Here is a 24,853-nt window from a genome sequence, read left to right as displayed (position 1 = left end):
CACAGTTTGTTAGAAAATATTTAGTGAAAATGTAATGTTAATTACATTTTACAAACATGCATGGTAACTTATTTCAGATGAGATGCGTGTAATCGTATTGTTCCACAGAGTAAACTCAGCAACCTATTTGTGTTAAGTTGTCTAATTATTTTAAGTTAGTTTACTGTTTTTCACAAATTGAGTTAGATGAACTACTTGAGTAAACTTAAATCAAACTTATGTATTCTCAACCTCAGATTTGTCACAGTGTACCTGCTAACTCTGTGCGGAAATGTCTGTGCATGTTTCTCATGATCCAGAGTCTCTCTTTGTTCCACACTCACTCAGGTCATTACAAATATCTTCGAGTCAATTTTTTTCTGTACTAACGTCAGGGTTTCCAGCGGCCATCCATCCTGCAGGCGTGAGGAATCTTTTTAAAACTGCTCTGTTTAGGTAAATGTTGTGGTTGCAATCTTTAACACTAAAGATAGACTGCATGACAACCTTTTTAGGTGTGTCCTGTATTAAGTAGCAGATACCGAACCATATGGGTTTTTGAAGTTATAGTTTTACAATGGCCTATACAGTAGTTTTTTTATGTTGTTTGGTCATTAATAAACATGTATGTTTGATGCCACAGCTGAAAACCCTAATATGTTCAATGTAGTTAGTTGTTTAAAGTAAATGCAGTCCCTCAGTTTAACTGAGTAATGGGGTTCCCCAAAACTTATTTATATTCACTTAAGTTGATGCTCATGTAGATTGAACTTAAATTAAGTTGACTTAACATTGTACCATGGTATTGAAAGAATGAATGACCATCAATCATTGAATTTGTTCTTGTTGTTCTCACCAATGTTTTTAAATCCTCGCAGAAATCTAAACACAGTATGTTCTCCACCTGGAGGTGCGGTAATGTGCATGTAATATGTCTCTGACCCACACGAAAACATAAAAAAACATTCAAATGTAAAGAATTATAAGCGTTGAAGCTTTTAACAAGTGTTGAAGCGTTTGAGACAAATGGAAGGTTGGTAATTGTAAAGACACATAATATACATTTTCTGTTGATTTAGCTGCTGATTAATTTTCAAGAAACACCACAATTATACATTGATTGAAGACAAAAATCCTGTCCAACAGCTTTAGACAAAGCTTCCTTTTCATTTGATTTTTTCCTCTGAAAGGCATTTTTAAAATGGTAGTAAAATGTTTTTGTCTGTCCGCTCACATGATTGTGATGTGATTAAAGAAGCATAACACATTGCAAGAAAATATGATATATGCTACATAAATTATTAATAAATAAGTGATCTCTGCACTAGAGAATGTTGCAGGGTAACGGCTGAAACTTGTATACATATTCCTTGTTTTTATTTTCAACGACCATGGCAAAACACATCAAGGTTGAGCACAGAAAAAATAATCAAATTATAAATAATGTAACAAATAAAACAAATTACATGTGCTTTACCTCCTTTTCTGTCCAAACCCAAGAGAAAATGACATCACAAGGCATCATGAGGCACACTACAGACTGAGAAATTCAACAGCACCATGGACAGTACCCACAGACAGTTTGTTTCCCGTGGATGTCAAATGACTGACAAGTATTGCAATTCTGTATGTAGCCTATCAAAAAAAGTTTAGTTGGCCTTCTACTCTTCTTAAATAGTGTTCATTACACTAAGTTTCTAAGCATTAAAGGTGTCAAATTATGGGGTCAATTCTTTCCTTAAACTGATGTAATAAAGGACAACAGGGTGGACATAGGACAGATACTTTCATTCTGAAACAACATACTGTAGGTAATGTCTCATGTTGGGAAAAGGTTTCATTTGGAATTTTACACTTTATTGATTTTTAAATTAAATTTAGATAAATAACTAGACTAATTTAAACTTTTCAGAAAATAATTTCACTAACATTTGGCAGTTGATATTATTCAAAAACATCATTTTATCAGTAAAGTACATTTCGTGTGAACTAAACCTACAGCAAACATTGCCCATAGCCTATGTGAACAACTGAACTTGAAGTCATTTCAAAATAAATTTTCTGTTAAAAATCAACATTTAGGCTTGTGCAATAAATACTGTCAATGCGAATAGGCTGATTAGTTACTATTTCTATTACTAAGTCCTTCCTTTGACGGCTATATAATAAAATTCGGAAATTGATAAAAAGACTTTATTTCTATTAAAAATATATATACTGTATACATATTAAAGTCTCCATGATATCACATGTTTGTTTTAGCTTTAAGTAGCTGTAAAGATATCTATAAACTATAGTGTCTCTCTAAAACTTTAGAAGATAAACATTCAAAATTTACAGGCTCTCACTTCCAAAAATATGGAAGAACAATTTTTATGACAACATACTACACTTCGGCTTCTCCTCAAATTCCAGGTGTTGGGGTAAAATACATGCTAGTAGATATTCCTAGGAGAGGAAGCACTGGATGTGTCAATGCCATTAAAATAAGATGCACATATCAAGGCACTTCATCAGTGGATCTTTAAAAGCCAGCTGTGATTATAGGACCCTCTATGACACACAGCAGAAAGACAAATCAAACAAACCAGTTTCATATGCAGATAGGCTACACTTTATTTAGCTCCAATTTTTTTCTAAAAAATAAAACAAATAAGAAATTATATATATATAATAAAAACTTCACATTAATATTGCTTTGCCTTTTACCTCATTTATATGGGACATGCATTATGCACGTTTCTTTTAATTTGCAGGACAGCATTGGATGACATCACATTTTCATAACAGCAAGTTAAAACAGACAAATAAAACAATGCTGTGATGAAATGTCGACATTTGACTGGCTACTATACGCGCGTGCGAAATATTTTGCCTCTCAAACAAATTAGCCTAAAAATAAAAAGAATATCCTACAAACAATGTTATCCTAATTCTTAGCGTCACATGGATAATACGACATTAGTTTGTTTCGGATGTTTTACAGTCAGGCAGGAATTGTTTTTAGTGATCCACCGCTGTAGCCTATTGTTTGTGATGATAACACAGCGGTGCCTGTCTAAAAATAGTCCTACAATCATTATTGGACTGTAGAAATGCGGATAACTCTTCACCTTGTGGTATTTCGTTTCTTTATTTGTGAGTTTTAGTGTGTTTGATATGAGACAAACAGCTGGCTAAACAAAACAGCATGTCCACGCAATAGCACTCCACGTGCGCGCTGCGATCTGCTCTGCGCACCTGGCAGTTTTTGCGCGACGCTGGTAAGCACTTTTCTGTTCTTTTGTCTTTTGCATCCAAGCATTCATAAAGATACGACACATTAATATATAGCCTACTGCTTCGTCATATTAACCTGCGTGTTGTATAAACAGGTCTAGCGCTCTTATGTGGCATGAACTCGACACACATTACACACGCATTTCCAAATGCGCGGCCTGTATATAGCGTAGATTTGGTGATTAGTTGGCAAATAACGTTTAAGTGTAATCGAAGTTACAAAGCATATAAAAGCTACAAGTCATGTTGTAGGCTACATGGTGTAAATACACGCATCTCACTCACTCAACCTGTATAATCTTGCAGATTCTCAGTGAACTCGCATCTGTGTGCATCTATTCCCGTTTGCCATTGCTGGAGTGTACGTTATAGTTGTTTCTCAGAGCTTATGTTCGTATGCGAATAGTTGTGATATAACTTTACAGTAACCATATATTTCGTGTTTTCATTATCTTTCGTGAAGACCATATGCAAAGTTGCTACAGTACTTTTAAGTTAAAGCATGCATCATTGTATCATGCACTCATTACACTCATTGTTGCTACTTAAACAAGCAATATATGTGCAGTGAATATGCATTTCTTAATTGTTAAATGTTTTGTTGTCTGTGGATTCTCTATACATAAAAGAGAGAATGAAAGAGTTCAGTTTTGGAGAATGTTTATTGTCCTTAGAGAAGGAGTAGTTCGGAGAGGTCTGTGTGTATGATCATGACAAAGAGGCTTTTCATACTGATACAAACCATTGCTTCAACACTAATCCATTTCGAATCAGAACATCTATCCCTGTTAGCCATTAACCCTTAATATATATTTTTTAATTTAGCTAAAAAGAGCCATTACAGCTTATTCATTTACTGTTGCAAACACGTCTCTTATTTGGACACATACCCAGCCATTTTAGAGGCTTCGTTCCCAACTCCGGTCCTGCATGTGCCATGGATGACTCGTATTTAAATGACCCATTTTCATAAATTTGGTTTAATCCAACACTCACTATTTTATTTTAAGCTAAATTTAAATAAAATATCATCCACAAATAGTTTTTATCTATTGTAACCAAAGGCAATGCTTGGCAGCTGGCCTCTTTGGAGACACTTTGCGCTCTCAGCTGCCTCCAGAATGACAGTTGGTTCTCTGTATCAGACTGTCTGGCTGTTGGAAGGCTGGAATATTTGAATGTCACTAGGGGAGGTCATCTGTGGCTTGAGGAGGGGGCTGGTCAATAGGGCTTCATAAATGCCACTGCAATGGAGCAAGTGAAGACTTGCATTCAAATGGTGTCTACAGGGCCCTTTTGGATGCACAAGGGGTCTCTGTAAACCAGCAAAATGGCATAGTCCAATCTGAACACCCCTCCATATTGAGCCTAAATGGTAGAGACTCTATTGCAAAGATTGCTGGGAAGAAGAAGTGCAGTCGGGTTTGGGACTTTGGAGAGGGTGGTAGCAATCTAAAAAGGTAAGAGGAGCTGTGTTGTCCAATGGGAAGGTCACTAAAGGATGGATGGCATCATTTAGATGCACATTGGCTCTTATATTTGTCTGTATATAGTTTTTTACAGCTCCTACATGGTGTCTGTATAGGGTTGGAAATGGATATCTTGCTTAGCATGAACAAGGAAATATGCAGGGTGCTGCTAGGGGGAGCTATAACAGGGCAGACAGCATCTAGCTACAAGTAATCCACTTTAGTTGGGCTTTAAACTCTTTGAAATACTCACATGATTTGAGTAAACACACGAGTATGTTGTATTTTAATGTTTTGGCTTGATTAAGTTGGCCAGTTGTTGTCTTGTCTTGAACAGTGGGCTGTTTTTCCAAGGGAACTGCCCCAAACAGGCCTGAGTAAGAAAGAGAAAAAACTGTTAATAATGGTCCGTAAAGAATAAAAAAGCATTTAAATGTACTGTAATCATGCATTTTATGTGTTTTGTGTGTTTTTTAAATGAGATTTTGAACAGATTCACTTGTCTAAGTGAATTCATATGGTGTTTTAAAGATGGCCGCTCCTCGGAGCAGTGAGAGCTGTCACTTCCTGAATCAGACGACACACAGCATTGTTTAGCATTGTGCTTAACAGCTTAAGCATTTAAAACTGTTTCTAAACAAAACTGTAATGAATAATTATCAGTTACAAATGAATGGTTCAAGTATAGGTTATAGGTTATTATTGGATTGAAATTGAAAATATATCAGACTCTGACCTAAGGTTCATTCTAGACCAAGACTGTTTAAACCTTTCAATTTAGTAATGTATTTTACTTTAAGCACAGAGTATAGATGACTCTTTCTTTGACTATATCATCACTTGGCCAAAACTAGCACTTGTCTAAACTAGCACTTGTTTAAAGCACAACAAAGCTTTTGAGTGGTAATGTTTGTAACATCCACAGACACTGTTTGGTGTCTCTTTGGTATAAAATCTTCTGAATTTATGATTGTCCATAGTCTTCTATACCGTATATAGGCCTAACTAAATAGAAAAAAATTGCATTATACCAAATAAGTCAAATGTAAGTTATGTTTACCATTCTTTTATCTCTTTTAAAAGAAAATGAAAATATATTGAAAAGGTTAAATATCAAAAGAATAATAGTATAGAAGATTGTCGCAGCTCTTATATTTAGAGCCTAATAACGTCCAGCAATTAAAGGGTTAAGATTCACCCTCTTTGATGCATCAGTCAATGGCACCCTGTCCCATTTAGTCACTGTCTGAGGGTTTTTTATTAAACATCTGAAAATGTAAATTACTGCCCCCTCTGGATGGATCAGGAAAAATACCTGTGACTTCAGCAGGGGGTCGATGGCAAAAGACACACTACCGTTTAGGTCACTTGGGAGGTAGGCCTATGTTTAAATGTCTGAAATTAGTTTTTTATATAATTGTGTATAACACTTCTTTTATTTTACTCATTTTATTTAATACAATTGTTTTTGAAATGACAGAATGATGAGGGGGAAAAAGTCAATAAGATGTTGGAATAGATGTAAACTCCTTTACTTACTCCTACTCTTTCACTACAATACTGTTTAAAAACAGACTTGATAGAATTCTACACAAAGGGTGTCTACACTGAAGATGATCAAATATAATATAGTTTTCATTTCTTTTGTATTTTTTTAAGTCTCAACATAGCCTTAATTCCAATAGTTCAATTTGTCTTATTCCATAGTTTTGACGAGTTTATTTTTTAAGTGACCCTAAACCTTTGAATAGTAAGTAGAAGTGTACATAGACCATAATGCCCTTCTGCTGTTTAATAAGTTGGTCTCAGTATAGAACTGAGTGTCAGTAGACTTAAAGGAGTAGTTCACCCCCAAAATGAAAATTCTGTCATCATTTACTCACCCTCTTGTCATTTCAAACCTGTATGACTTTCTTATATGCAAAACACAACAGAAGATAGTCTAAAGAATGTTGGTAACAGAAAACCGTTGGTCCCCATTGACTTGCATTGGTTTTGTGTCCATACAATGCGAATGGGGACCAACGGTTTTTGGTTACCAACGTTCTTATGTGTTTTGCAGAACAGAGAAAGTCAAACAAGTTTAAAATGAAAAGAAATTGGGTAAAAGATGGCAGAATTTTCATTTTAAGGTGAACTACTCCTTTAATGAATTTGACCTGAAAAGGTAGCTGCATATCTGTTACAGGCTTCAGAAAAGGTTACAGATTGGATAAAAGAGATGAATCTAAACATACTATTAGATCTCAGCATATATATTGTGAAATCTTGTACCTTCCCTAAATGTCTTAAAGTTTTAACAATTATTAACTTTTATGCTTCACAGGCATTACACTTGGTGGTTTGACAGCTTAACCCAATAATATTCACGTGAAACCTAAGTCACATTCTCCAATGAGTCATGACCTTAATAGACATTTCCATCTGGTCTAAAATCAGGGCACAACACTATGGATTCATTATTTTATATTTGTTTATTTATTGGCCACACCAAAAATCATTCATGTCATATATGACAGCTATAGAACAACACATATTTGCTGGGAAACTGTAGTACGATGCAAAGCATTACTGATTTGCATATTTTTTTATATTTTTCAACCCTTTCCAACTGACGTTTTCAAGACTGTCACAAGTCATTTAGACAAAACCTCTTTTCGTGATTGTCTTGAAACAACAATTGTTCCATTCATTTCAGAAAGAAATGAAAACACAACTACAGATTATCCTTATTGTTGAGCCCTGAATAAGCTTTAACTTGTCGTACATTCTAGATTTGACTGAACTTTTTTTCTCTGTTCCGCCAGGTACTTGCAAAGAAAAATCGAGATCTCCTTTAGGGATATTAATCCTTCCATTGCAACGTAAGAGTTAAATTTTCAGTTTTATGTGGTTAGAGGTACATGTGAGGTACATGTACATGTTTGTAATGATGATGTGTAACAGCACAAATATGACCGTTTACTTTGCAAACAGAATCTACGAGCGTTGTCTAACATCACATCTGTTATGAACGGCAGTGTTCAAACGACAGCTGACGCGAACAGCTGCCGACAGCCTCTCCTATCAGTTTTACATCTGTTCATCTATTGTTTATAGTTCAGCGGTATTTTTCACACTTAATTCACCTAAAATCAAAATTCTTATGAGGCGTAAATGATGAGAGTATTCTGGTGTTGGGGTAAACTTCCTGTAACCAAAAAAGCCACAACAGAAAATAGTCTAAATTGTTTATGCATTGCACCTCATTCAAGAAACGTGAATGCAGTCGTAATTATATAAATAGTTTAAATGACATATGACATGAACAGTAGTAAGTGGCCTCTCCTACACATTTTTACTTTTGTTTATGGTCCACTAGTAGCCTATTTTTCCTACTTAACCAGAAAGGCCAGAACAGGAAATACCTGCGACCACATTTTTTACACATTCATAAAACACGATCAGAGTTTTAATAGGTGAAACTAGTTCATAAATGAATTTGTCAATTACGACGTTAACACCCAATTGTTGCATTCAAATGTGTTCTGCTTCTGTTTTGTGTTTTTCTTCACGTTTTTAGATTCAGACAATGAAATTAAAATATTGAATTGCTTAATCTTTTTTTAACCCGTACTAAATGTATTTTAAATCGCTCATCGGCTCCATTATTAATCATACTCGCCACTATGGGACAACCATTTGCTGAACTTGGCAAACAGCATTGCAACCATTTTCCGCGCAGGGCGTGTGTTCACCAGAACAGACTGCGGAAAGGCTGCATGTGTGTTTTTTCCCCTGCTAAGCCAATGAGCATTGCTTTGGCATGAGTCACTCGCTCATCCTGCCTCTATATGACAGAGAGGGAGGGGCTGTTTCTCAGAGCGGACAGTGAAATGGTGGCTGCTGCTTCAAAACAGCAGCTGTACCATTAGGAAGAAAACAACTACAGACACATTACAGGTAAGATTCGTAGCTTGGCCCATTTTTCTGCTTCTCGGGTTTTACCGAGCGTGCATCTTGTGACATGAGTTTGGAGTAATTTAATCAAATATTTGCTGTTTCATCTAGCCTCTCTCTCTTGAGCTAACCGTGTTAGCCGGATCTATTGTCAGCATTCATTAAGTCCAGAAAGACGACACAGACAGCTGCACGTTATAAGAGAAAGTCCGTAGAGGGTGGTTTAGTATTTCGTTTACTTTATGGCGAAACTCGAGTAAAACCACGAGTATGACATCATTCATTATGCAATGTAGATAATGTGAATATGTCGAACCCTAAGAGTTTCTCTACGGCATTGTTTTAGTTGTAGAATTACTAGTTTTGTCTGTTTACCTGTACAAACCTGTTTACGTTACAGTACGCTGAATTTAATCCCTTACTTTGTGCGGGTTTTAGTGTTACTTCCTGTGAGTTTTAAAAGCACAAAAACCTGTAAGCCAAACACAATGTGTGAACTTTCACCTGTTTACTGATAGTTTTAAACTTAATGGCTTTTGTATTACATTGCAACACTGTTTATACTAGACGAAGAAAGACATTTAGACTAAATGGTAAATATGAGATGAAATATCACAACTCGGGATGCTAGCAGGTTCAGGACTGGACAGCAACCTTCCAAAAAAACATGAAAGAAATAATTGAACTAAAGTATTTTTACTGAAAAAAGAAACTAGCAAAGGATTTTTTAATGTCCGAGGAGGTTTAAAATACTTGTGTTTCCTCTCATTTCAGAATCGCACAGGTCCGAAAGAGCAACATTCAGACCCACCGATGGCAAACAATCTGGAGATCAGAGTGACCGCGGCCAAAGTGTTGGGCTATGTGGAGAAGGTCTCCTCCTTTGCCTCCTCTATAGATCCTCTCTTCGGGATTGTGACTTCTGTAGTTGGAGTGGTTAGGAAAGGCCTGGTGGCCGAGGAGGACCATGAGCTGGCCAAGGACTTTAAGCAGATCCACCAAAAGTTGGAAACCATCTCGGAGAAAAACAAGCAAACCCTTCGACAGATCCGCATCGATGAAATCAACGAAACTTTCGGTAAATATGAGGAGTACATCAAGCATCAGTACGGAGCCTTTAACACCATGGTGGAGAAGGTAAAGCTTGACCCAGACAACACCGAGCGTCACATGGATGACTTTGTGAAGATCTACGAGAGGGACAAAAGCGATATGAGCTTGGACGTGTATTATCGTGGAGTGATGGGCATCGGGTCTCTGTTTGGGAGGCCGATGCTGAAGGTCTACCTGGAGCACTGCAGCAGGAACAGAAGGGTGATGGAGGCCAGGTGCTCGCACGTGGCTCACCTTTTCCACATCGGTCTTATAGCGCTGATGGCCTACACCTCGGTCACAGAAGATGACGAGGATGAAGTGAAAGACAAATGGGGCCAAAGGGTCATTGATATTCAAACCAAGATGCAAGAAGTTCTGGACCAATGTGAACAGGAGAACTGAGGGTGGGATGATGCACTGATACGTTGCTGAGACAAATCCATTTTATGCTGAACTGTCGAATGTCATAAGCAGGTTTGAATCGAGAAAAATGTAAAATGGTTGATTCTTCCTCAGCTGTTGATGAAAGATACTTTATGTACGTGTAATGCAAGCTCTTAATATATCTCAACCAAAGCCTTTTTTAAAGCATGATGTGAGTCATTATAGTGTGACTGAATATAATGCAAAGAAGCAACACGTCTAAATCTTTAAGTTGCATATTGTTAGCAGTTATTATAGAATTGAGTGTCTTGTTTTGTGGACCATCTTTGATTTGTGTGCTCAATAAATGTATATATTTTTCTCTCGATTCATGAAAGTCAGTCTGTATTTCTTCATGTCATGTTAAATGTGAACACACTGAAGGGCTGTGATTTTCGCATGTCTCCAGGTGAATATGGAAATTACTCTTATTTGCATAAAATGCAAATTTGGCTGACTTGGCATAGACTGAACTGCGATAGTTGGTCAATGTGATCTACGCCATCTAGAAAATAAATATAACTCTTCTGTATCCTATTTATCAACTTAATCACTGTCAAATCTTTTTTCTTCTTCAGGTAAAAATTCTCATCGAGACTTCTTCCTCCAGACGCAATGGCTGACAATGAGATATTTGATGACCCAGAGAAGCTGAAGAGAGGTCTTATAAAGGTTCTAGAATGCGTGGCCACCATTTCATCAGCCGCAGCGGTGGTCAATCCCATCTTCGGCGTGGCCGGGTCTCTCATCCGTGTGGTGCTGCACCACGTGGACGATGAAGATCTCCAGATACTCAAACGTGAGTTCCGAAGCGTGAATCGAGCCCTGGAAGATATTTCACTCCAGAACCGTCAAACCTTGCAGCAGATCAGGAAGGAGACGATTGACAAACAGTACGGCCAGATCGAAGAAAACCTTCGCAACCAGTTCCGCAAATTCATGGAGATCGTGGAAGCCAAGCCCGAGCACCTGCAGCGCAAGAAGGACGATTTTGTAGAGAGTTACATGAACGACAACGAAGACCAAAACATGCACACGCTTTGCGATGGCGTGATGGGGAAACGCAAACTCTTCAGCCGGCCCATTCTAGAAGTGTACTTGAAGCATTCTGAGGGTGACCGGAGCGTCATGGAGAACCTCTGCACCCGACTCGCCTACCTGTTCTGCATTGGTTTCATCGCGATGATGGGCTACTATGCCTTCATAGAAGATGATGTGGAGGCTCGGAATGAGGAGTGGGAAGAGAAGATGAAAAACGTGCAGGAGAAGATGCAGGAGGCGCTGAGGAGGTGCAATTGATTTATTACGCACAACCAATGCCTTAAACAACCTCTTGGTTGCCTTCTTGTATGCATGTCTTGCTTTCCGTTTCCACTTTAACAGACCTTTTCACCATCAACCCGAAGCATCTAATGCAGTCCTTGATGACTGCAGGTTTTGCTGACATACGCTGTATGCATAGTGATGGGGCTTTTTTTCTGTAATCTGCTTTTTCCAATCACAGGTTTATGCTGGCTCAGTTTAACATTATAAGACAAAATGTATCACGCTATTAAAAGATAAACTACTGTACAGTATAACCTACAGCAAAGATAAACCGCATAAGTGAGATGCACACAGTAAACTCACTCATGTGTCACATAAACATTGTATTAAAGTCAGCTTTACACAAATATTTTATATATAAAGTTATAAAAATGGAAGAAAGTCTGTCTATCTGTTTGTCTGTGAATGCATATTGTGGTTGTTTTTATTTTAATGAAAGGATATTTTTGTTTTGTTTTTGTATTTTTGCCAGTAAATGGCACATAATAGATGCGCTTAATTTTTTCCTGTAGGGTTACAAAGTTTCTGACAGTACAGTATATTGTAAGAACAGAGATCTACACTGAAGGTGTTTCCTTTAGCGTTTCTTTAAACCTTTCATTTCTGAAGCATGATAAAAGAGACCGTGAAGTGCAGCTCGGTGTCTAACAAGTCTGAAGTTCATCTGGATCATCATGTTTGTTGCACATTTATTTAACCATAAATCAATAAATGCATATGTATAGCATGCTATATATAGCATAAGATTCTGCGTTCATGTGCTTTTTGAATGTCAAAAGAGTACCTTTCCAGATGTTCTCTTGTAATTTATCTTTAGGAATGTTTTTGTCATATACAGTACTCATAATCTCTGTAAAATGCTGTTACAGTTTTCAATAAATATCCACGATATAAACTGAGTGAGTCATCCATAACCCGATGCACGTGTGAAGGAGGCACTTTATATAAGAGCTGCCATTTAAAACGAGTATTGTAGTCAAAAGTTTATATTGATTTATATAAGTTATTATTATATATTAAGTATATTTTAGTTTTTAAAATTTAAAGATTATTTGTAATATTTTATACATTTTCAAAAAACTTCTTGAGGTATCACCCTATGAGTTTTCATATATTCTCGGCTCTTATTGGCTGCTTTACATTATTTAGCCAGTCAATTCTGCTTTATCTTGGACCTACAATTTGGTACAAAGCAGTACACCTATAGCCTATATTAGTATTGACCTTAAATGATTTACACTGATGAGACAACCCTATACAAATATATTATTTTATTTGATTATTTAATATTATATGAATTATTGAATATTTGATTTCATTTTTACCCATTGGGGTATGGTTTATTCTTCCACCGCTAGATGTCAGTAAAAGACCACAAACTGAGTTCAGTGTTAAACCCACTCGGGTCGGTTACAATAGCCCCTGCTGGTAGCCCACTGTACACTACCTTTTTGGGTAAAACTGTCTTAAATAAAATTTGTTCAAATATAAGAAAAACATGTAAATGTTCTAAAAACAATTATCTTTTTAAATGATCACAAATAGCAAAAATAAATCCTATTTTTTTTAAGCACAAACACAGGTTTGTCAACAGACTAGTATGTTCCCATTTTCTTGCTCTAAGAAAAAATGTTTCATTCAAGTGTACAAACCTATTAATAAAAGTTGGACTTTACCCCATGTGACATCACAGAAAAGTTGCTCCTTTGTCTTGGTCTGCAAGATCTTTAAAATGTTGCTGTGTCAGATCTGAGAGGTACTCATATAAATACACATATCTGAAAAAGAATAAATAAATCACATAAGTGTTTGCTTATTGGCAAATGCATGTTTGTTCCGGAATCATGTGCAGCTCCATTGCAATCAAAATATTACAGAAACTTAAATTATAGAATCATGGTAACCACATTAAATCCCCAACATATCTGAAACTCTGTTGAAAACAAAATAATATTAAACATGAATAGGCCTATGTCTAATGAATGAATTGAATTCCGTATTTCTATGTTGACCTCAAATTCAAAGTATGCTGGGAGCTATTATAACGATTACCTTACAATAAATTAAGCTAAAATACAGTTTCTTTTAAGAAAGTAATTCGGACAATATTTTTTGGGCCTTTTCTCTATGTAGAGCCTATATATAATCTATATATGAAACTTTAAAACTAAAACATTTTAAAAACTTTTCATGATGGTTATGTACCAGACAGCATAACGTTAACAATGTAAATCTTAATGTAAAAGCGAAATCCTTTTCTGTTGGATCCCAGGAGAACATAGGCAGGTCATAATTCGCCATCGCATGATGGATTCACACACACGACAAGGTCACACCTGACAGTTCCAAACGTTCATTTAAGACCTAAAGCAAATAAAATTGTCGACCACTTCATATTTTGCAGATATGAACAGATGTGATTTTAAGGACGACCAGAAAGATATGCCATGCATCAATTAGACTGAATTTGCGCGACGAATAACGTTAATGAAGTGGCAACAAAATCGCAAATTATACAAATGCATCTACATTTTTAAATGTATAGCTATCTTGAATAAACTAACAGCACACGGTCTGTTAAGGTAACATTCAGGCACAGAGTATATTTACAGAGATTTTCGTCTGGCTGAATGGATATCATAACGCACATTTCACTATAAATAATAACATCATACATATACGATAGTAAAATATACACTCGTTAAAAGCTTAAATAAATAAATCGCTTGTGAAATACCTGCCAACCCTGTGTGGAAAATGTCTGCGCATGTTTCTCGTGATCCGGTTGTGCGTCTCCATGTTGCGCATTGCGCGCAATGTTCCTCTTGAAAAACAATCATTATGCTATTGTTTTACCAAAAACAACACAGAACAGTTCTATCTGCTGTCAAATTTCGAATAACAAGGTAGTCAATGTCGTCAAATATATTTTATCTGACTGTTGCCAAGGGCTTTCCAAAACATGCTCAAAGCGCGCAACTCTCTCTTTCTCTCCCTCCCTCTCTCTCTCTCCCTTTCTTTCTCTCTCACTATATTGCACACTCTCGCAGGTCATTACAAACATCTTCGAGCCAAAACCTAGAGGGAATTTTTTTAATTTCTGACACACGTCGAGGTTTCCAGCGGCTGTCCATCCTGCCAGGCGTGAAGAACCCGTTTTAAAGCTTCTCTGTTCGGGTAAATGCGATGATGCGCATCTTTAACATCTATGACTAAAAGTGTTTTCTAGGTGTGTCCTTTACGCAGCAGTAGATCACAAACGGAGACGCGCCATATGATGTTTAGCAAAATGAAATACGCTTTACTTAAGTAACATTCTTTTGATCTGAATGTGATTTCTTAGACGTTTATACTATAGGCCTGTACAGCAGGTTCTTTAATGTGTTTTGGTCATTAATGTGCATGCGTGTTTAAAATGGAGAAGGCTGATGGCACAGTTGAATAGTTCTTAAATCTGAATAGTATTTGCTGTGATGAAAACATTTTACGTATTTATAGTTTAAACAAAATGTTTATAATAGAAACCTAAATCCTTAAACCATGGCTAAATTTGAGCTTTTCTGCATTCTTGGCTATATGGTGCGAGAACAGAAGCGTTTTTGTATTTAGTCACAATTAAGTGACAAAAGTCGCACTCATTTGTCTAGAATGCATAAAAATCTTTAATATGTTATATCTAAATGGAGACATATTTGGATAAATGTTTTTAGAAAATGTCCGGTCCACTGGAGAGAGTGGTAGCCCAGAAGAAAGAGGCCATTGAAGCAGTGATGGAGATGTTTGAGAAAGGGGCTGAGGTGGTCGCCAGCGCTGTTGGAGAGCTGTGTCCTCTTTTCGAAGCTGCTGCCCCAGTTTTGAGGCTGGTTCTGGACAATGTGGAGAGCAAAGAGGTCATTTATGTGAAAGATCAGTTTCTAGCTGTGAGGAGCAAACTGGATGTCCTTTCATCTCAACTGGAAGACATCAACTGTGAGATTAAGAAAGGACGCATAGATTCTCAATTCTTCTCTGTGGAGGAGAATATACTCAACCAGTTTAGAAAATATATGGACATACTGGAGGCCAAACCAGAGTACAAAGAGGTCAGAAAACGTGTGTTCTTGCAAAATTTTCCCAAAACTGGAGGAGACAAAAATCTCTTTTTGCTTTATGATGCCCTGATGGGAAACGGCACATTTGGCGAGCCAGTTCTGGATGTTATGGAGGAATACGAGGCTAGAAACCGAAGGATGATGGAAGACTTCTGTGTTAGACTGAAGGAGCTTCTCTGCCTGGGAATAATCCCTTTACTGGGATATTACTTTCTCACTCAGGGCGAAGAGGCCGAGCAAGAGAAGATTCAAGAGTGGAACATGAAGATTCAAGAAATTGAGATGAAGATGAAGGAAACCATCGAGAGATGTGTGAGTTCATTTCCAGAGCAAGCTGAACTGGACATCAACAGGCTTGTGAAGGAGAAAGAGGACTCAAACCTCCAAGATTTGGCTAAGGAACTGCTGGAATTTCTGGTGAAGAAGTACGACTGGGTGAGCTGGTCCATCAGAGTCATTACTAACATGAGCAAATATAGAGACTTGAGAGCTGGACAAAACTTTCAGTGTGTGGCCGGACAGAAATGTTTTGAAGTGTCTCAAGGAAACGACACTAATCTGGTGGTGTCCTACTGCAGCAACCCGCAGCCCGTGCCCGATGAGAGCGTAAAACAGATGATGGACGGTCCTGCCAAGAAAGGAGATGCCAAAGCTGTAGTGGAGGTCCTGGACAAACAGCTATCTGGGTTTTTGGTTCACGCTATCAGTCGTCACAAGGAGAGCTTTGCTGTGTCGAGTTTTCCTGAAGAATGCCATTACTGGGAAAAACATAAGAATGTCAATGTGTGTGTGCATTCTGAGTAAACATATAAACATGTATAAAATTCAAGGCATATTCAAGATATAAACAAATATACTGGTGCAATTTCTTCATCTAAACAGCAGCTATTCACATATATGGCATTATTCATTGTCAGCTTGCAATCAATTGTCTGTAAAATTATTGTAATTCATTGCACACTCTTCATTGTCACATTTAGAGATGATACCAAAGTAATCTTACTGTTATTTAAATAACTGTCATTATATAAAAAACTAAATGTAATTGCACTTTTTTTCAAGCAAATATATTCAATTTGTATCATGCTATGCTATAAATGTATATGTCTCTATGACTGAAATCACCCCTTTAAAGAAGTAGCATGCAACATTGCTGTGAAGTTTGTGTAGAATGTTGAAAGCTAAGAAAAGCGGCTTTTGGACTACACATAGTGTTATAATGGTGCCAAGACAGGCCTTTGTGTGAATGACATGGAGCCAAAAGAACAAAAGTGCCCCGTAACAAAAAAATTCTCATGCAACAACTTCAATTGTCTTAATTTAGTACTGATAAATTAGAAACTGAGCCTATACTCGTAAAAAAGGAAACACAGAGAATTTGCAAAATGTATTTATTTGCAAAAAAGAAAAAAACATTGACACCCCATGCTATGAAACACAACTCAGGGCCGCATTAATTCAATTACAGCTTTTTTACTAAAGTCAGCGTTTTCATCTTGGGGCTGCAGTAATAGAACGAGTGGGGTTTAGCTCTGTTAACATAAAGCTCAGGAGCTTCAGATTTGCTGTGATCAGCTCTTCAGATCCAGTCTCTAAGATCATTGAAACACAGAGTAAGGGAACAATCCATCATTATAGTATACTTTACACTTTTATTCTATTGTATTCTTTTATCCTTATTGCACCTTCTGTAAGTTTCTATTAATAAAAAATATCATTTAAAAAGCCAATATCGTTTAATATTTGAAGCAAACCTTTTCAACCAGCTTCTTCTCTTGTTTCAGAGATTAAATAGAAAACATGGTCCAGCCGATGGCAATTTCTAAATTTATTAGTGGTTGAGGCTTCTGTCTTGGTTGGAGCTATTGATTCGTGTGGCTTCCATCTCTGATACAGATTTCCAAGTGGCTGAACCTTAAACCCGACTGCTATAATACCAAAACAGATTCCAATATGACATAGCGTTTCTGAGTTCTGTTGGACAAGAATAACTAAACGAATCCACTGTGTTCAGGAAAGGGCATCAGTCAGTATCAATATTTAATAAACAAATGAGTGATGTTATGAAGCCCAACATAACAGCACAACAGCAGAGTCACTCGATCAATCCCAGGATGCCTCACTCTGGCTGAATCTGCCAATCACAGGCTGAACTAATGACATTACCTTTTCATCAGAGTGGACCATCGACCGCTCTCCTGCCTTTAAGTGGTCTGATCTGATAAAAAGCATTAAAACATTTGTACTGTGACACACACCAGCTCACCGCACCGGCTTTATCCTATGTACTGTATAGTTCTACATTTTCAGAATATTTTGTCTGAATAAACCCACACTGTAAAAAACGTTTTTTTCCACACATTTTATAAATACCAGTATAGCATTTTTTACAGTGAATAAGGAAAAAAACACAGATGAAATCTCTTTAATGTCTCAATTAGAGCAATAAAACACCCCTCAAGGAAAATGACAATCAATAAATTGATATTCACAAAATGGTAATTATCTTCTTCACATATAATAAATGTGAATGATCATTTTGAATGAATTACCGTCTCTAGCAAGCTGATAGAGCAAGAAATATACTGAAGTAATTGCAAATTTAACAATATTTATTCATTATTAATTATTAACTATTGTCTTGGCGATACAACTGACAAAAATAAACCAATCACTTTAATATTTGAAGTGTTTGTGTCAGACAACAAATGGGGTCTCCTGCCTTTCCAATTTGTCCCAGAAACATGTGTCTCCGCGGAGTTTTGGAAATGCTGCAGATTTTCTGAAATATTTTTTTGAAAAAGTTTGAAAACTTAAATTCCACGAAGGGAATGTGATCTATAAGAAAATATTCTGTAAGTCTCAGTTTCAATCTTTGGAAGCGGGAGATGAATTACACACTGATTATACTCATGGGCTTTTTCTATCAGCGTGTTCACCAAAGCATTAGCGTATTACAGTTCTAATCGGTATATTGATCTTGTTTTGGCTCCATCTGTGCCCATCTCTCTCTCTCTCTCTCTCTCTCTCTCTCTCTCTCTCTCTCTCTCTCTCTCTCTCTCTCTCTCTCTCTCTCTCATTTCACACAATGTGTTCCGGCCTTGTAATGCTGTTCTCTGTTTTTCTCTGCTGACCTTTCTGAAGGTCAGCACGTTTGTGCATGTATTTATTATGCGTGCTGTCAACAGAGAAGATTAAAAGCACATTTCAGCCGTAATATTGTGATGACAGTAATTTCACCTTTACAGCGTGCAAAACCAGAAAAGGTCATTGCTGAATTGTGCTATACAGAAAATACAGTATACAAATACTAAATAACCTTACAAAAACACAACATTTGTATAATCGGATACTTATATCCCCTCGACAAAAGCACACAGTTTAAACTGGTCTGACAGGTCTAAACTGGACATGTGGGGCTAAGTGTCACACAGAATTACAAGGCATCTTAGTCCGGTTTATGAAATGTTTCACATTACTAACTAATGATATAATTATTTTTGTTGCCTTTTATTTAAAGCACTTTAAAGCCTTACAAAAGAGCAATATTTTTTTTTATTTAACCTCTTTCCGTCAGACAAATTTTACACCCTGTCTACACCGAATGCAATGCGGCACGATCTGACGCGACAAAAAACAAAATAATTATTATAATTCAAAATGACATACATTTTGTTCACACTGGTTGCGGCGTGACAAATGCCTTGTTCTTAATGGGTTTGCCGTGTCATGAAGCGTCGCATCACTCGTGTCTGGTGTAGACAGGGTTTTATAGTGTTATCTCCTTAAAAAAACACATAGGCCTATTAATATTAAATCTTTATGAATTAAAGTAGGAACTATGAACTTTGTATAAACTATGGACTATGGGCCAAACACTTTCCAGAGGGAGGGAGTGTCATAATTGTAATGCTGACAATAAAATGAAATCATATAAAAACATTGTAGAGATCATCTTAAATGTAAAATTGCTAATTTCAAAACTTTTATGCGGGTAAACCTTTGAGATATTTTGTCCCATATCATAAAAGTCAATTAATACTAATAACTAAAATGAGTAATGAAAAGAACACAGATCTCAGTTTATGTTTCAAGCTTATTTTTAACTCATTCTATTCCTCATTTGTACACACAGACTTTACACAACAGTCTTTGAATGTATGTGGTGCTAAAGATGCAAAGAGCAAAAGTGACTTGATAAACTATGGACAAAAGATGTTAATTCATTAATGAATAACAAGGACCCTCACAGGAGAAACAAAGGAGTTTTTCCCCCCAATGTTTTCTGTTAATCAGAGTCTTCTTGTGGTGTACAGCTTGAGAATTGAGGTTTCATCAGTCATTCTTAAGAGCATCGACAGACAAGCTTAGGTGCAATGGACCGCGATCCATATACAGCCTCCAACAAGCCACTGAACATTTCCTTTTATCCTGTGATCTAGATGTCTATCGATCGCTCGAGTCTTAGTGATAGAGTTAATGTGTGTGTGGGGGGGGGGGGGGGGTGGCAGGTTGCCTGTAAACCGTGCCTTTGCTCTTAAGTCTTTATACACCACAAAACCAGGTATACTGCAACACAACAGAATGCCATCTACTCAAACGTTATTTTGGGAAAGTAATTAAAATTCAAGTTTCATTTGGTGAACTTCTTTCTCCAAAAAGTTACCATGGCAACCAAGTGCTAGGTCAGAAAAAAGCTGACCTGCCAAACAGCTTACACCACAGCTAAACAAGCCCTTCATTCGGTTACTTGACAGACCTGACCTCATACAGTATGTCCTGAGCTTTTATATCATATATATTTAAACATGCCGTTCTATTTTTTTTACAACAAACACTATTAATTATGAGCGAAAGTGACACCTTGTGGACTATGAGAATACATAAGCCATAGTGACATAATAAACACAAAAAAGTGCACACAATAATATTCTGAGCAAAGGGGTTGATACTACGCTACATTGTCTAAAAAAACACCACATAAAATCTTCACATTTTTCTTAGGCATTGGTTTAATAAATGAACTTTGTTTGGAGCAGGACAACATTATAATTTTCATGTTCCTCTTCCTGTTTTTCCACAATATTCATTAAAATAATTTCATTTTTTATTTATTTATTTTATTTTAAATAATTATGTTTTTTAGATTTGAAAAGTTACAATAAACTCTATAAACAATATAATGTATAGTATAATCTATACAATAATACAATAACTTAACACAATACAATATACAGTATTATCTTTTTCTCTTTGACTATAATTACAAATTATGAGTTATTTATGTTTTTTGGCTGCGTTTGTAGATTATTATCAAGCAGAGTTGCTAATATTCCACATCATAGATACTTATCACAACAAAGTTTCGGAAAAATCTCTTACTTCATCATATGAGTGCTGTTGACGTCACTGTCTGTTTTGTCGTCCGGTCCGCTTTTACTGTTGAGATGCAGATTCACGTTTGATGTCTTCCTTTCTGATGAAATCTCACGAAAATCTCTTCAAACAGCAACAGCTCTTATACACATTGTTGCCCGTACAACGAGAGGAAAAAGAAAACATCAGTCAGTACACTGACTAAACGCTTTGTGCCAGACTGTGGAAACGCACTTCCTCATGGCGTCTGAGCTTTGGTGCACGAGAAAAGAAAAAGGAACTGTATTAGAGTATGAGGAACTAACCACATGACAATAAAAAGATATAATTTGCTTTTTGAAAAAACAGGGTTAAGTTCACACATTACCATTCATATAACGATGAGTAGTGAATGATCTTAAAGCAGGAAGACAGATCACAAAATCAAAGACACAGACAGACATAATAAGATATACTTAGATGTAATATTAATAGTAAACATGTTACATCTCTTGACACCTTTTAGCTGCCCAAACGTTGTTGTTAATAAACTACACTTTTAGTTACTCTTCTTTTGGACTTTAGTCAAAAGGAATTGCAAAAAAAGTAAATCCAAAAATATATGAAGGTTGAATTGGATGAGCACATCTGTTATAATGGAGATGGTGATTTTACATAATATTAGATAAGGAAACGCAGGCTTGTGTTAAAAATGATGCCTATATTCCAGTTAGCAGGAACCCTGTAAGATAATGGTACAGTCCATTCTGAACACCCCTCTGTATTCCGCTTATATGAAAGTGCCCATTCTGCAGTGACTGCTGGGAAGAGATACAGTTAGAAGGGAAATAAATAACAAACTGGAAAGGTAAGATAAACAATTATGCACAGCTAATGTGATTGTTATTGAGACACATAAAAATGGTTGGCTTTTTCCAGGAGTTATTTTTTGAAGCTTGAAGATGGCAGAAAGAGGATCTAAACCCTTAGCACGAACAAGGAAATATGGAGGAGTGGCTAGGGGGCGCTATAACCAACCAAACAAACAACTAGTCAAAAAGTCATCTGTAGATGGGATGTAGACCCATTAAACTCACAGGAAGGTGTTTTGGTCTCCATTTCTTCTTTCTTGGTCTCAGGGCTGTTTTCCAAAGGAAGTGCTGAAATTGACAAAAAAAAAAAACGATGCTAAATTAAAACATTTGTGAGGGAAACATTAACCAAAAATAAAATTATTCAAGTGAAATATTTATTAGTCCTATACCTGACAATATAGCCAAAATGATCTGTCTCCTCCTCTAACGAGACAAAAACATGTTTTTATAGCTAAAACAACTCAGGATATATCATTAATTTGAAATGAGCTTGTTTTAGTTGTACCAGCTGCTTTAATAGGAATAGCCTACATCCATCTTGAAAAACAGAAGCAAAAATCCAGCGACATATGTTAATAATCATAAAAATGTAAATGTAATGGTTTGTTCAATTTACCTTACCATATTATGTTCTCTTGCTCAGGTGAGCATCAAAATAAGCCCTTTCTCCAGATGCGATGGCTGACAATGACATGTTAGAAGACCATGCGAAGATAAGGAGAGGTCTTATGAAGGTCCTAGAATGTGTGGCCACCATCTCATCAGCAGCAGCGGTGGTCAATCCCATCTTTGGCGTGGCCGGGTCTCTCATTCGAGTGGTGCTTCACCACGTGGACGATGAGGATATTCAGAAACTTAAGCGTGAGTTTGGAAGTGTGAATCGAGCCCTGGATGAAATTTCACAGCAGAACCAGAACGTACTGCTTCAGATCAGGAAGGAGACGGTGGATGGCCTGTACTCCCGCGTGGAAGAGAACATTCGCACTCAGTTCAACAAATTCATGGACACTGTCGAGGCTTCGCCGGCACACCAGCAGCGGCAGAAAGAATTTGAAATGTGCTTTATGATCAATCAGTCTGACCAAAACCTGCACACACTTTATGGTGGTGTGATGGGCGAATCGAAGGTCTTCAGCCAGCCCATTCTGGAGGTGTACACGAAGCACTCGCAGGGCAACCGGTGTGTCATGGAGAACCTCTGCAGGCGACTCATTTACCTGTTCTGCATTGGGCTCATTGCTCTGATGAGTTATGCTGCCATCGTCGGGGATGACGAGGAAAGTCTGAGTGTCGAGTGGGAGGAGAAAATGAAAGATGTGGCAAAAAAGATGTCAGAGGTTCTAAGCAGTCCTGAGTGATCTATCTATCTATCTATCTATCTATCTATCTATCTATCTATCTATCTATCTATCTATCTATCTATCTATCTATCTATCTATCTATCTATCTATCTATCTATCTATCTATCTATCTATCTATCTATCTATCTATCTATCTATCTATCTATCTATCTATTGTTTGTCCAGAAACCACTCAGAACATCTTAGCTACCTCACAGCAACATAGCAATTCTTACTTTAGTACTGCCAAGCACCCCAATTCAATCGGCCAAGAAAAAATTTAAAGTAAAAAAAGTGTCATCAAATAGTGTTACAAAATCTCTATATTCTTTTACTTGAGCCTTAAAATATCTTTCATGTATATCTTACCTTCTATCATTGTTATTCTTATATGGTCTCATGTACTATACAGCAGTAGTATGAATAAAGTATAAATAAAATGGTGAAGATCTGCACACACGTTTACTGTCATTTGTAAACAAGAGATAATGTCCCATTGTGCAATAGCGTCTTGGTAACTTAAAGAAGTATTCAACTTATTGCAGAAAAAAGGAAAACTCACTTTTGTGAAGGACAAAGTGATTCCTAACTGTGAAGTTTGGTTGTATTTGATAATGTATCTGTATCTGGATTGTTTTCTACACAGTCTATGACAGAACTCAAAGAACCGATTGTCACGCTCTGGATGTGCATCGTGGGTTTGACGTTGGCACGTAGGATTTTTTATTGACACTTGCAATTTACTGTTTGTACGCTAGAGGGAGCAACACACGCATGGCTCTACAGACCCACGAACTCGGGTTTCACTGGTACAGTATACTGTATTTGTAATTCAAAACTGTTTACTTTGCATATCATTACTAGTCATCATTTAAAAAATAAAAGCTTAAATAACTTATATAGCCAATTTGATTATAGGCCTACTTAGAAACTGAAAGGCTGCATTTTTTTCAAGTGCATATTATGTAAATAATGTAGAATGTAAATAATTGTTGGGTTAAATAGAGAGCATAAATAATTAAATTTACAAAGCCATAAAACAACCATGAATGAATTAAGTTTCACTTTACCCCCGTGACAAGTGAACATACTAAAACCATGTTAAAATTTTGGTTGGTCAATAGGGTTATGAAGCTCAATTTTAAACACAAAAACGACTAAATTACGGAATTTTAGATGAACTGATGCAAGTGTGCTAGATGAATCAAACATAAATAAATTGACTTTCTCGAGGAAAACTGTTACTCACACAAGTGTTATTTTAGTGTGGCAAAAGTGTGTCAATAGCCACATCTGTCTGATCCAATACAGGCACATACCTTGAAGTTTTGGCTAAAATGCGTCCATCATTATTGCCAAAATAAATGAGATACAGTTTAGCTGATTATGAAGAGATGTGCAATTGTGCGTGACATGCACTAGCTAGTAACAATGTAAATTCCCTTAGTTCATACACTAGATACATACACTCAGACATTTTCGGAGTAATAGGTCTGCCATGCACAATAAATAAATCCCAACCACTTGAAAATGCAGTATATTATAGACTAAATATATCTGTAGGCCTATATCTATTATACAGTATCAAATTTGTACAAAAATTACAGTATAAAATAGTGTCATATTATAATAAGTATAAAAATATGTGCTTAAAAATAGCAGTAGGCAATGTGAAATACCTG

The 24,853-nt window shown here is 36.6% G+C and overlaps 3 protein-coding genes and 1 long non-coding RNA gene across 11 annotated transcripts; 3 read left to right on the top strand and 1 right to left on the bottom strand.

Moving 5' to 3' along the window:
* Positions 1-2,578: 2,578 nt before the first annotated feature.
* rpz (rapunzel) lies at positions 2,579-12,405 on the top strand. 4 transcript variants are annotated; one of them, XM_057339291.1, is made up of 3 exons: positions 2,579-4,718; positions 7,535-7,591; positions 9,441-10,512. In XM_057339291.1, exon 3 carries the CDS (start codon positions 9,480-9,482, stop codon positions 10,161-10,163), a length of 684 nt encoding a protein of 227 aa, XP_057195274.1. In that variant the 5' UTR covers positions 2,579-4,718; positions 7,535-7,591; positions 9,441-9,479; the 3' UTR covers positions 10,164-10,512. The 4 variants fall into 4 exon arrangements, with proteins under 4 accessions (XP_057195274.1, XP_057195273.1, XP_057195271.1 ...); XM_057339288.1 differs by lacking the exon at positions 9,441-10,512 and adding an exon at positions 10,763-12,405 and having other exon boundaries at positions 2,661-4,718; XM_057339290.1 differs by lacking the exons at positions 7,535-7,591; positions 9,441-10,512 and adding an exon at positions 10,763-12,405 and having other exon boundaries at positions 2,659-4,718.
* On the bottom strand, positions 4,725-22,468 carry LOC130557504 (uncharacterized). Of its 3 annotated transcripts, XR_008963322.1 has the most exons (4): positions 22,054-22,468; positions 20,984-21,118; positions 13,187-13,288; positions 4,725-5,100 (listed from the first exon to the last, which is right to left on the bottom strand). It is a non-coding gene; the product is annotated as an uncharacterized LOC130557504 (long non-coding RNA). The 3 variants fall into 3 exon arrangements; XR_008963320.1 differs by lacking the exon at positions 22,054-22,468 and having other exon boundaries at positions 20,984-21,290; XR_008963321.1 differs by lacking the exons at positions 20,984-21,118; positions 22,054-22,468 and adding an exon at positions 14,248-14,360.
* Positions 14,573-17,927, top strand: rpz6 (rapunzel 6). Its single transcript, XM_057339280.1, has 2 exons — positions 14,573-14,687; positions 15,221-17,927. The coding sequence occupies exon 2, from the start codon at positions 15,224-15,226 to the stop codon at positions 16,403-16,405; it is 1,182 nt and encodes a 393-aa protein (XP_057195263.1). The 5' UTR covers positions 14,573-14,687; positions 15,221-15,223; the 3' UTR covers positions 16,406-17,927.
* LOC130557501 (protein rapunzel) lies at positions 21,731-23,626 on the top strand. 3 transcript variants are annotated; one of them, XM_057339294.1, is made up of 3 exons: positions 21,757-21,824; positions 21,896-22,059; positions 22,475-23,626. In XM_057339294.1, the coding sequence occupies exon 3, from the start codon at positions 22,509-22,511 to the stop codon at positions 23,187-23,189; it is 681 nt and encodes a 226-aa protein (XP_057195277.1). In that variant the 5' UTR covers positions 21,757-21,824; positions 21,896-22,059; positions 22,475-22,508; the 3' UTR covers positions 23,190-23,626. The 3 variants fall into 3 exon arrangements, with proteins under 3 accessions (XP_057195275.1, XP_057195277.1, XP_057195278.1); XM_057339292.1 differs by lacking the exon at positions 21,896-22,059 and having other exon boundaries at positions 21,731-21,824; XM_057339295.1 differs by lacking the exon at positions 21,757-21,824 and having other exon boundaries at positions 21,841-22,059.
* Positions 23,627-24,853: the final 1,227 nt, after the last annotated feature.

The sequence above is a fragment of the Triplophysa rosa genome, linkage group LG8 (assembly GCF_024868665.1).
Source record: "Triplophysa rosa linkage group LG8, Trosa_1v2, whole genome shotgun sequence".
Taxonomy (NCBI): domain Eukaryota; kingdom Metazoa; phylum Chordata; class Actinopteri; order Cypriniformes; family Nemacheilidae; genus Triplophysa; species Triplophysa rosa.
Note: the sequence above shows the minus strand (reverse complement) of the source record. Positions and strands in the feature narration are given on the sequence as shown.